Source organism: Helicoverpa zea, chromosome 3 (genome assembly GCF_022581195.2).
Source record: "Helicoverpa zea isolate HzStark_Cry1AcR chromosome 3, ilHelZeax1.1, whole genome shotgun sequence".
In the NCBI taxonomy this organism is placed as follows: domain Eukaryota; kingdom Metazoa; phylum Arthropoda; class Insecta; order Lepidoptera; family Noctuidae; genus Helicoverpa; species Helicoverpa zea.
Window position 1 is genome coordinate 6,298,597 of NC_061454.1, and position 13,764 is coordinate 6,312,360.

At 34.9% G+C, this 13,764-nt stretch overlaps 1 protein-coding gene across 3 annotated transcripts; it reads right to left on the reverse strand.

Moving 5' to 3' along the window:
- Positions 1-269: 269 nt before the first annotated feature.
- Positions 270-9,626, reverse strand: LOC124645855 (glycerophosphocholine phosphodiesterase GPCPD1). Of its 3 annotated transcripts, XM_047185797.1 has the most exons (8): positions 9,479-9,626; positions 8,286-9,327; positions 7,819-8,044; positions 6,671-6,880; positions 6,021-6,143; positions 5,803-5,937; positions 4,678-4,824; positions 2,399-3,926 (listed from the first exon to the last, which is right to left on the reverse strand). In XM_047185797.1, the coding sequence occupies exons 2-8, from the start codon at positions 9,287-9,289 to the stop codon at positions 3,573-3,575; spliced, it is 2,199 nt and encodes a 732-aa protein (XP_047041753.1). In that variant the 5' UTR covers positions 9,290-9,327; positions 9,479-9,626; the 3' UTR covers positions 2,399-3,572. The 3 variants fall into 3 exon arrangements, with proteins under 3 accessions (XP_047041754.1, XP_047041753.1, XP_047041752.1); XM_047185798.1 differs by lacking the exons at positions 2,399-3,926; positions 9,479-9,626 and adding an exon at positions 270-547 and having other exon boundaries at positions 8,286-9,440; XM_047185796.1 differs by lacking the exon at positions 9,479-9,626 and having other exon boundaries at positions 8,286-9,441.
- Positions 9,627-13,764: the final 4,138 nt, after the last annotated feature.

Here is a 13,764-nt window from a genome sequence, read left to right on the forward strand (position 1 = left end):
GTGTATTGTCAAAAAAGAGATTGTTTAAATCCCGGTATCTACTCAAGAGCATCCTCCGGATTGAAAGCTAACCCTATTTACCCAACTAGGAACGAGCTGATAAACCTAGCTTGGTATGAATAGATACATAATTTATTATATTTCACACATAGGATCTTTTTCTATTTTTCTAGAATAGTTCCATGTGGATGAGGTTATACGCCCTGCCTTATTCGCTCCGTTTTGTCGAAATTTATTTAGACTTGCAGATAATAAAATAAAATTCAGTCTAGAATAAAACGATTTATTGGACAGATAAATAAAAACAAGAAAGCTATAGGTAAATACTGACTTACGTCGTAATTCAGAAGCTCTTCACTAACGGTACAGCAATTATTTAAATACTTTGCTTCGATAAACATCACAAATTTATAAATTATATTAAAGATTGGCTCTTAAACATAGGATATGCAAAAACATTATTACATTATACAAATATTTATACTTGTAATTGGTAGGCGTACCGGAGAGGCATGCGTAGCGGTGAAACTCCCGGCGATTTTCATTTCTGTTATTTGTATAAGTATATTATTAAGGGTAATTAATCAACTCGGGATAATAAGACTTATTCTAGTGCATATGAAGCTATACATTTCCATAGTGTAGGTAGTTTCTTAGATCTAATCTGTTGGGAATAACATCCTTTAACTTGGATCTGACAAATATGCTTTAGCATACATACAGAGATTTCCAGTTTCCTCCTATAACAATTCACCTGGATTCGTTAGGTACTTTCGTACTCACATAAATTATTTAATGTAGGTTTATCTAATAATATTATATACCTAAACGCTGAAGAGTTTGTTTGCGCGAGCGCAATAATCTCACACACCATCGGGAAGATTTGAAAAATATTTCAATGTTAGATGGCCCATTTATCGAGGAAGGCTATAGGCTACTTTTTTTCGGGTGCGCGATGTACTTAGCTGCCATTAGGCGCGAGTGTATCCGCTGGCGGAAGCCAGTCATATACTATGCATGCAACTAGCCTTATATTTACAACGTTTTAAAGTTATTGTCTTAAACCTCAATATAATAAAAACGAGAAACTAGCAACTACCTATTAGATAATAAAAAGTAATTACAAAGTCAAGGTATTGAAATTCTAAAAGCCATGCTTATATTGATTGAATATTTGATTTGAAGTGAAGGAAATGAGAAATGCGGTTTAGGTATAAGTATTAGAAAGTGCAAATCCCTGACTACGGATAAACTAAGCTTCCTGACTTTTGTTACATTTTCATGTAACCGAGTTAGGCAGAGTGGGCTAGTTCTCCATCACCTATCGGCGATATATTACAACGCAGACGCATTTGAGCTGGTAAGTCGAAAGACAATCATCAGAATAGATAGTTGGTACTCGCAACAACTTGAAACTTATAAAATGTTTAGGTTTTGTTTTTCCTTTCTGTGATTAATTGTTGGATGGCACAAGTCAGCACAATATTCTTAGCTAGTAACATGGCAAATGATTTTTTTATTGTTTTTTTTCTTACTCCTATGTTTAATGCATGCCGTGGCAGCCTTTAATTAAGGCTACACTACAAAATGTAATTATTATGTAAGTGCTATAACATGTTCTTTTCTGGTGTATGCTTTGTTGGTTGTCCTTAAATAAATAAAGTAAATAAATAAACAAGAGAAGCAGTTTATCAGCAAAAGTACAATTTTAAAGGCTTTTCTATAGAAGCAATTTTTTACTGAATTTGGGAAAACTTGATGGTATCATATTAAGTTCTGACATATTGCTTGACCTTAGCACCAACTGTTTAACCAACTTAATTATACTTATATTTGTATTACAATTCACAAAATCTTAAGGTTGATAAACTTAGAAGCAGTACCTTTATGATGATTCTGCGCAATCCTTCGCACAGACATGTCACAAAACGAATAAAGAATAAGGGCCACGTCTTAAAATATAATAATCCAATTACCTACTTATTAATATAATAACAAATCATCATCGTGACAGACAACTGCCGTCCACTGCTGAACGTAGGTCTCCACTGGTCTCCACCAACGAACGCCAGTCATCCCGGCGTTGTCTTTCAAAAAGTCAGTCCACACATAAATAAGTGTATTTAATTTTAATTAAAATGATAAAGAAAATGAAACTCGGTCACGGATATTTCATAGCCCACACCTATTTATCATACACTTACCTATAAGAATTGTCAATTTGTACTACCTACTTGGTCTACAAGTTGGTCAATCAGTTTTAGTATTACAACTATGTCCAGCGGTTTATTTATTCAAATAACATTATCGAACTATTCATTTCTTCAGTCAGTCGTGAGAAAACGAGTAGGTAAGGTATTTCGGGTATAAGGGTATTTCATAAATTGATAAAAACAAATTGAATCACAGATACAATTTATTTCAAAATAATAATTATAAAAATACAAGGTAAAATACTTAAATAAAATATAAGGCTTTGGTACCTATTTAATAAAAGTTCAAGTAAATATCTAAACATGGTTAACATTCATTTTTTCACTTGACTTGGGCCTGGCGCCCATTGACGGCATGATACGTACGGCATTGGTATTTTAAGCGAGAGCAGTTTTATAGTAGGTATAGCTTAATATGTAAAAATTTGTTGTACTAGTGACTAGTACTAGTTAACTTTGTAATTTTATCGTAAATTTTCATTTTGTAACAGGTATCGTGCCGTCACTTGGCGCTAGGACTGATTGATTTAATAAATATGTAAATAAATATCACAGAAATTATTTACTCACAATTTCTAGAATTGCTTTCAATGGAACCTGTATATTTTTTTAAATCCCTGAAATAAAACAAGAGATTGTGAAATTGGCTAACTGTTCACTTCATCCATCCGTTGTTATGAGATTAGAGAATTAATTTTTACATAAGGCTTCATATTTATTATGTGAAATTTCAAACCCTAAACAAAAACACGGATGTATTGACTGAAATCCGCAGTTAAAGGTTATTAAAAGATACAGTTATATTTTAGATAATACAAAACTTCTAAGGGTCACCGATACATTGAATTACTTAATTGTGGTACGTATTGGTAGTTGTGACATTTTGAACAAGAGGTCAATCCTACATTTTGCATTCAATACATAATCACAAGGCTTTTTTCATAGTGCAAAAATATTTTGATAAGTATATACTCCAAAAATATGTGTATAGTGATGATGATGCAAATCAACAGCTTGTATAAAAGATAAATTTGCCGAAGAATTTTCGCACCCTATAGCTAATCCGCACTTGTTTTTTTATCCAATGTCAATATGAAGATTTATTTTTAAAGGATTAAAATCTATAAAAATGAAGAAACCCCTATGAAAACAGTACCTAAATCTAGTGTAAAATAATTAAATTCGTAGGTACTGAGTTAACACAACATCTATACTGACTGATAATTGTTCAAGACTTATACTATTATAGGTATTATTTAATCACATAATAATTTGAATACAAAAATAGCATGATGAGTGTGTTAAACAGCAAAATACAGTTGAGCAAATATATCTTGAAAAGAGACTTCAAGAAAACGTTTAGTGTCTGCGCTTTTTCTTGGGCATCAGCTTCGACAAGTCGCTGCATGGGTATGGATAAACTGCTTTGAAGTTGTTTTGTTGTTCCTTCACTTGTGACTCTTTATCGATTGGGGAGATGACGTCCCCATCTTCCCTTAGATCCCCGGGGCACACGACTGATTCCAGCGAGGTAACAGTGGATGCGTTAGCTATTGCCTCGCGGACGGATACATCAAAGACTGGTTGATTTTCTACTTCCATGCCAGTGTGCGAAGAAGAAGAAGGCTTGGAAAGGTTGAGGAGATCGTCGAGAACTGCCTGCTCCATGAGGTCACGCTGCGACTCACGCGCCTCCATCAGGAATATGCTCTCCTGTTTATTGCCACAACACAATTAAATATAACCAACCACATAAACATAGCTCCCCCATTGTAATCGCTGACTGTAGGCACTAAAATTAGTATCAGCAGATTATTTTAGGTGCTTGGAGAGACGGGACTGACAGGGTCGGCTCAATGTGTGAGCAGTAGAAACATATAATCTGCTAGTTATTTTTGAACAAATGGCTTGTTTAGAAAACTATGAAGTTAGTTAAAGCATTTCATAAAAAAAAAGTATATTGAACTCATCTAAAGAACCCGGAATTCATACGTAGGTAGGTTTTATGGAAACCGATCGTGAAAATTACGAAATAAACGTAAATAATTAACTTCCTATTCATATTAAATATTTTATCTATGTTTATTCCAGACTGTAAAAAATATAAGTAAAATATGTTTTTATTCCTGAATAAAATTGACCACACCTGCCTATAAGAATTAAACATATATTCAGAGCCTATTTCCAACATTTCCAACATAACAACATTTCCAAAATAAAAAATAATTTTTATTTTACACAATAACTCGCCCTCGATTTTATCCTCAAACTACTACTACCTACGCAAGAACACATACATAATGCAAGAATCTACTGTCTACGTGAATATCAAAGCAACTATGTAACAAGATGCAGTTACAACCACTATTGAAAGACTACATTATCTACTCAAATAATGTAATACTACACATTGTAGAAACGAATGCTTCTAGTTTTAAAAAGTGTAAATAAAAAAAATAATTACCTTGACTTCTTTAGTCGTGTATTGGTCCAGTTTGTCATAAATGACTGCATGCAGACCCATATCTTTCAGCTTCTTTACGACACTTTTATTGTCGATGTCGTCTCCCCAACAGAATATTATCAAACCAGCGTCTGTGGCTAATTTCACCTGATAAAAAGTTTTAGATTACGTATAAGTGTGTATTAACTTTGATTGTCAATATTTTAACCATTTGAAAATATTACACTTCCTTAAGCCCATTTACACCGTCAACATAAACGTCTGTTATCTTTAAAAATACTGTTTTGCTATGAAAATTGAACATCAAAATTTAAAGTAAGTAGGTAATTGTTTTAAGAAAACAGACGTTTGTCGATGTTGTCGGTGAACTTGGGCCTTGATAGTACAGTTGCTCAAGATTTCATCATCAGACTCTTTTATCGTCTCACTGCTGGGCCCAGGCCGCCTCTCCAACAGAAAAGATTGAGCGTTAATCACCACGCTTGTTCACAGTGGGTTGGTGATTTCAGACTTCATAGTCCGGGTATAACAAAATTTATTATGATAAATTTTGTGTATCTGACTATGATCAAAACATGTGACATAATTGTAGATCATAAAAGCTCGTTCGTGCTATTAGCCCTCTATCATCAAAAATAAGCTACAAAAGAAGGTACTTCATATTTTCCGATATAAGGGAATCATATTTTCATTCATATTTTCCGATATAAGGGGAGAAGTACAAAGCTCCTGGATTGTCGTATCATATGAAAACAGAGCTATTGTGACGCGGACATACGTCACATACGTAAGTATAGTCCCGCGGACATTAGCCGACATTGTGACTCGTCACGTGCAACCGTCGTTTTATAAACAGATCTACAGATCGAGGTCACAGCTGTATTGTGCACGCGATGCTTTTTTTCATATTTTTCATAATAATCTCACACGTACTATCTCATCTTATCTATATTTCAAATAATAATATATTACTTCGATAAAACATGATATTGAAATATTAGAATCTATCGTGAGACTTGGCCCACTTGGAAACAAATGTATCGAAGTTGATTAATATTCTGACAATGCTTGATAAAATATAATTAACTAGTTCATTGTATATTTGTTTATTAAGTGTATATTTACCTGGGAAGGGTCTCTGAGCAAATCTTCAGTGTGTACAACAATCCCCAATATTTCTGTACTAACTGCGCTTTGTACGGCCAGTGGTATGCTGGAGCATCTAGGATCACGATATGGTTCATATCGTTTTGTAATACCCTGAAAATATACAGAAATGTACAATTTGTATCTCTGAACAAATAACTGCTACCAAAGTTACCTTGAATTGAATGAATACTTACAATAGTCAAAAACATGACGGGATATTTATTCTGCTTATATCTGACCATCGTGCAAATATCAGGATTGAAACAGGAAAATACAATGCGACGATCTCCGGCATGCTTTAGAATTACTTCTAAGACCTGAAAATATCAGTTTTTTCCTAATCGATTAGCCAGCTAGATTTTGTTCACTTATTTTTAATGCCATGGGAAAATGACCCGGAGAAAATGAATCGTAAGTTATTCTTAACAGCCCTTAATTTTAGACATGAGAGTGATCCACTTTTTAAACTTCCAGTCAGAAATCAAAGCTGCGAATCGAACGCAAACTTTGGCACTGTTTTCAGCTGCTTTGCGTTTTTACTTTAGTATAGAAAGAATCAGCTACAAACTCACTGGAGGCCTACGAGCCGTTAATAAAAAGTCCCCTTCCCCCTAATTACCTACAACATAGTTTTATAGTGGGGACACACACAGGACACATCAGTTGTCCTTATTATCGCGGGACCCTCGGATTTAAAGAGCCCAAAGGGCCCTATAATCATTGGTATAGTTTGTTTTCCGTCCGATTGTGACAGTAGATGAAATAAAAATGAATAAGAAATGGAATGAACATAACATAATATTAAATATTAATAGGTGGTAATAAATGATTTTATGCGTTTTACCTTATCCACGTAAGTGTTCATATCGAACGGGTTGTTCAATTCGAAGGTTCCATCTTTTAGCTCCATAGTCCATTTCAACTCAACATTAAAACCGACATGTGGATCAATTTTTTTCAATGTTTCCTCTAAAGTAGGAAATGGTTGATGTTCTTCTAACTCATCATCGAAAAATAATGTTTCTTGATTTCGGCCCTCAACTAAGTGGTATACCTATAAATAACATTAGGAATATATCGAAATTATTGCTAGACATATTTTTTTATGTACCTACACTTATAGCTACCACGAACATTTATTAGAGAAGAAATTTTATATATTCAAGAACTGACTTTTTCAAAAGGGACACATCAGCGGTCCGCCTGGTGTGTCCCATAACGTAGCTTCTCGTAATCTAGGACTTGGATGTCTGCAGATAAGGTATTGCAATACCACAAATAATACGTTGAATAAACTCAGCTAATTAAACAGCAATTTAAATGTGTCTTTTTACAAAACTCAAGATAAGAGAAAGCCAGCCTATAACTTTACATAATTTGAAACTGACACTCCTATTGAAATATTTTTTTACGATTGTAATTTTAATTATTGTTTCTGCAATATCAGTGATTACGCAAGCTCTTACCGCTTAGGTAACCGAATCTTGTGAACTAATCATAGGTATCCATTTCAATAGGTATCTAACTAAACACATAGGAAATGGTGAAGGGCGGGCGTATTGGGGGCTGTCTTTTGTTTTTGACGTTCGAAAAGTGTTGATTTATCAACCTAATTTGAATACAAGTTTTTGAGTTTGACTACAGTAAAAAAAAATGTAGCAAGGACTTTTGATTCCATGAAGGTACAAAAAGAAAGAGGTGTTCTATCTGCTTTATACAGTATCGCCATTCTAGCCAAAGTGGGTACAGAAAACTTAGGTTAGCAAAGGTTTAAATACATAGGTGATAGGTCTCTAATTAGAACTTTTAACATAAACTGTACTTCTCTCCCATACTGTAAACTTTTCTGATCAATTTTAGTCTTATTTTTACAAATTTAAAAACAGATAAGAAATTATCAAAATTTAAGATAGATTTTTCACCTTTATCACCTAGCTAACATTACAAGGGTATAGCAAGCACTCTGTAGCTAAATTAAAAACAAAAGCATACCTTCAGTTTTTGTAAATGTTCCAAAGTCAAATCCTTGACAGGAACCTCTAACATTTCTGTATGCTCCACTTCTCTCTTCCGCTTCATAGATATGCAAACATAAAAGTCATGATAAATGACTGGCACCATGTCTTTACTCAACTGCACATCAAATTCTAGCAAATCTGCACCACTAGCAGCTGCTTTTTTAAGTGACGCAATGGTATTTTCACGAATTGCATCTCCACTGAAAATAATAGTTTGTATTATGACTTAAAAAACTAACTAAAAGAGGTGGCAGGACAACCTAGAATTTTATACAAATAACCCTGTTCTCTGGATTGAGCCATGGTTTGAATTGTATGATAGAAGGGAAATGTAACGCGAAATCCAGATCATATCAAGATATAAACAGAGTAAGGAGCTCAAGGAGCTGTTTTCCTAAAATATTTTAAGAATATAAAAGATATAATATTCAAATTACTCACTCTTTGGTTTTAAAACTGGCACCCAATCCTCTATGTCCAACCTCCAAGCCAGTCCAGGATGGATCCCAAAATTTAGCTAATGAAAACTTCAGGTCGCAAAGCTGCTTAGGCATAGGATTAACAATTAAGTAACCAATATTCATTGTTCCTAAGGGGCGATGTTTCACATTACAAGTCACAGGCAGATCCAACGATCCTTCAGATGACTTAAACATATTTGGCAGCACATACGCATAGCCTACATGGCATGGGGGATCTTCTGGTCCAGCTCGACTGCTGTATGAATATAAATCAACTAGGTACGCTAGAGCTTTAATATCAGGAGCAGTCACATTGATCAATAATACATCATCTGGATTGTAATCTCTTCCAAACTGTTCCTGTGGCTTCATGGTACAAAGAGCTGGGTCATTGTGAAGTGTAGACACATCAACAAGCACTCCTGATGCCACACTTCCCATGTCCATACTAAGGGATGACTCATCTGTCTGCCCTTCTGTCCCAAAAGACAATTTCACTGGAGTTATTTTTATTCTCATAATTCTTTTCGAGAGGCAGCTGTGCAGTTTTAGGGGATTGTTCACAAATTTAAACTGCAATAATGTTGACACAGTCAGCCAACCAGAAGAAACAGTCTTTTTACCATGATGGTCACCATAAGTATCAGTATAAGGATGAAGAACTGATTCTTTTAGAATTCGTGGCAGCTGATGCGTTTCCCATTGGCGAATAATAATATCATCAGGATTTTCTTCATTTACAATACATTTACCATAGCGGTAGAGTATATCACAGGTGTTTGGAATTATTATGGATGTACACCACAAATCCGTACTTTCTTCCTGGTCGAGCACAACTATTTTGTTATTGTCCCACTCACCAAGTTCTGGAATACTGCCTGTTATGAACATTTTCTCTTTGGGTCCAACATCTGGTGCAGACACCGTGAAGGTCCATCTCTGCCGTTTCACTTCGCCTACGGATTCAGGTGGTTTAACAGCCATTTGTTTTGGTCGCTTGTATTTGGGTTTTTTCGGGTCGTCTAAAAAAAACCAGCGTTGCATCTTGTTAACTTTGATATTTTTTTGTTTTAGCACATTGTAAATTATTGATTTAAACATATGAAAAATATACACTGGAAAATTAAAACATTAAAATAAACATTGTTTTCTAATCTATTTGGCTGTCCTTACTCTCTTCGAAGCTGCGACCCAGCTACTCCAGCCAGCCAGCTTCTCTACGACGACTCTACGACAAGCTCCGATTGCGTCCGAAACAATAAATACATACAAAGTATGACAATTGACACCTGACAAAGTCAAGCTTGAAGTGTCCGTCTGTCAAGTGTCAATCAGCCTCACGAATCTAATGGAACTACCATAACTATGAAAAACATGTGAATATCAGCGCAGCTAGCTCAAGTTCAGCTAAACATGGCGCATTAGTATTCTATTCTATCACATCCATAGACATAATATTAGTAAACAGGACTGCGCATATAAACCCAAAAAACGAGCCGAGTGAAACAGTTAGTACGGAGGCTGTCTGTCCCTTTCTAATAGGGTGACTATGAGATTAAGCTATGTGAGACAAATCCGAATTTGCTAAGATTATTAAACGCAGATTGGTATTGAAGTTTTAACTTACGCAGTTTGTGACCTTAAGATACTTATAAAGGCTTTTAATAATTAGCAGGAATTAGCAGTATAAAAGCAGGAAGATTCGAAGTGAAGACTGTTTTTTTTGTATTTCTACTTCATATATAGACTGCTGAGCCATTTACGTCGCCTTTCTTCATTTTTTGGGAAGCTATAACAATAGTACAACAGTTTTAAAATCCATCACCCATATTTTCACTCATTTCAAGAATTCATGGGCACCCTAGTTGTTTGGTTTACGAAAATGTTATTATTAGCTAACCTGTGGAACGATATATTGCAACCACCATAGGATTCACTTTTACAAGTATAAACACAACACTTTTTCACCATTTAAATAGTTTAAATTGATTTAATACAAAAAATATAAACAAAATTTTAAATGCTGATTACGCGCCAAGAATGTTCAGGGTTACCGCTAGAAAAAAAAAAAAAAAACAAAATAAAAATTTATGTTGTTTATGTTTTAAGAATAATAATTTATATAAATAATTTATGCGTATAATAAATTAATGCGATTTTTATTAATTTGTTGACTTACAATTGTTAAAATAAGATAAAAATATATGTGATTCAATTGTTTTTTTGGGAAGACAAAACTGTTGATCACAACATTTTTTTTATGCTGGCAAGGTGTTAGAAAGAGACAAACAGCCTCCGTTCTAACTATCCCTCTCGGCTCGGATTTGCCTCTGTGTATTATGCAACAAATTTAGTACCTTATTGCGTTGGAATAGAGTTCATTTTCGTAAATATGTATTTTGAGCGTGCGCAATCTTGTTTATTATATTACATCTATGATCACATCTTAGTAGTCTTTGTGTTGGTTGTATCTGTCGGCGCTCATAGTAGCGTATGTCGCACCGGTACTGTGACGACCATACGACATTTAAACGATTTACAAGGACATTATGTAGATCATTAACATAGAAAAACGTTAGTTTCTCGTTCAACGATGATTTATAATTTTAGTCTTCTTAAAATCGATAACAATGGTTAAGTATGGTAGTTAAAATGGTAATTACGTTCTGATTGATATAAATAAAGAAAAACTTCCGTTTGATTCTGTATTTATTTATTGACATCAGTTTTATACATTATTCATGCATCGTATACTGTAGATCTAACACAGACCTTAACGTCATAAAACTTAAAATTAATTTGAAAGAAAATGTAATTTAGTCTTAAATAACACAAATAGGCTTGTTACCATGTACATACAACTTCTACTACTTAAATCTGAGTAAGTGAATGCAAATTTTAATAAGTATTATATTATGTAGTTACTTCTGCTACTAGGTACTGCAAAATATACCAACATAAATATAGGTATATTAAATTAAATAAGCATCCATACCGTTAAGATGTACATTTTATCAATTAAAACATACATGCGTACATTAGAACGAGAAGTATTTCTGATTTCATCTTACACTATATATATAAATGTGGATGACATTCTAGCAGCTCCATTCATTTCCTTAGTCAGAGAAATCAGCTGATTGTGTTGTCATTAAAGCTGGGCCCAGACCTACCGTTTCTATGCTGTTTTACTAGAACAGAATATAAATAAAATTGCGCAATACGAAATATCAAGAATTGTAAAAAAATACCGGTCTAGTTGGCGCCTAAAAAAGGGTCAAAGAAACCCGGTATCTTCTTTAACTTTTTTGTCTTCTTGAAAATTCGTCGTCGTGGTTCATTGTACGGCTGCCATTTGAACACAGCATTTGAACATCGTTGCCAGTCGTCACAGTCGCAGTCGTCAGAATCCAGAAAGCCTGACAACTAGTCTTGCCACGGGGTTGCCTGCTTACTGGGTTATGGAGGTCGATTGTTCGAAAGAGTTACCGCGGCCCTGGTACATAATAGGCCTACGACGGAACACGACGGTTTTTTAGTCAGCAGGCCTGACACTCTCTCACCGCTGCTAACCCACAGCGGGAGGGATGATTTTTGGCGTCGTTAAAAAAAAGATGCCCAGGTACGGAACCCTACACTGAGGCAAGGCACGCTTTTGGCCATATTTGCTCGAACAGGATGACAGAAGGAACAGCCAGCATAGATGCGATAGGTCTGGGCCAAGCCCTATACTATACCTTGACAGATTCAAAGTTTATAGCTCTCTGGTTACCATAGAGAAGTGTTGTTAGGGTTCCGTACCCAAAGGGTAAAACGGGACCCTATTGTTTTCGCTCCTCTGTCCGTCCGTCTGTCACCAGTCTGTATCTCATTAACCGTGATAGTTAGAGAGTTGAAATTTTCACAGATGATGTATTTCTGTTGCCGCTATAACTACAAATACTGAAAAATATAATAAAATAAATATTTCGGGGGGCTGTCATACAACAAACGTGACTTTATTGCTCGATATCCATAAATATATATAGAATACTAGCTTTTGCCCGCGGCTTCGCTCCCGTCAACTGACTTCTCTACTTTAGGGTAGGGTGGTAGCCATTGAACCACCAAAAGTTTGGAGATCTCTAGCACGCTCGTTTTTACAGTCTAAGAAAATATTTTTGTCTCAAATGATAGGTTATTTAATAAGCTGCCAAATTGTGTTGAAATAAGTGGAAAACATTTGCTGTTGCTTGATTTATACATGTTTTTTTAAAACATGAGAAATGGTTCATAGCGTACTCCTAGGGGTACACAAAGAACCGGGGGGGGGGGGGGGTATTAAATGAACCATGTGGTACACAATGAATCACGGTAATATAAAAAAAAAACATTATTATTTGTTTTAAAGAAAAATAAATACACTATTTATAACTTTTTATAATTATTAAGTTTCGGGTTATACATACATATAAGTACCAACAAATCAGCCTTAAAACTTAATTTTTAACAATAATTATGAACATCTTATAAGTTACGCACAAACTCTTTCCGGGAAAAAAAGAAAAAACATTTTGTACTTGTATATTTATATGAATTAAAATGCTCTTAGCATTATAAAGTCGACGTGTTTTTATAACATTCAGACTTATGTATTTTTATTGTCCAAATAACAAATTGTAACAATCAACATTTCTTTATGCTGTCTTCATGTTGGGCAGTAAAAAAATTACTTGCATCATAATGGGGCTCTAGTCTACAAGACGGATTGTTCCTGTACTTTGTTTGTGACATATCTTCGCACATATCTACATTACACATACAATTCACACATAGTTAAGTAAGAGTTAGATTATTAAAGTAACAACAAAAAGAAACTCACCTTTTTTTGTCGTTTTTGCTTGAGTAGAAGACTAAGACGCGGCTCACGGGTGAGTATATCGCGACAGACCCACGGCGAATAGACCAAACTTCATGACGTGGCAAGGCAGTCTCGACATAATTTTTGCGCGAGCTATTATAGCAACGTTAGGTATGGCCGGTAGGTACTATGGTTCATACTGTACACGCGGTTCATTGGCTACCAGCCTACCCTACCCTATTTTTTTTTCATAAGAACCTCCTGACAATAACAAACACAACAAAAAAAGAATTAGCCAAATTGGTCCAGGCGTTGTTGAGTTATGCGCTTACCAACACATTTTGCGATTCATTTTTATATTATAGATTAGTTTGGATGGTACGGAACCCGAGTCCGACTCGCACTTGGCCGGTTTGTTTAGGACTTCGTAGCTTCGCTTCGTAGTAGGTAGGTACCCAAAGGGTAGAACAGGAGATCTTGTTACTAAGACTTCGCTGTCTGTCCGTCTGTCACCAGACTGAATCTCGTGAACCATGATAGTCAGACAGTAAAAAATTTCAGAGATGTATTTCTGTCACCGTTACACGAATACTAGAATAAAATAATATTTTAGAAAGTT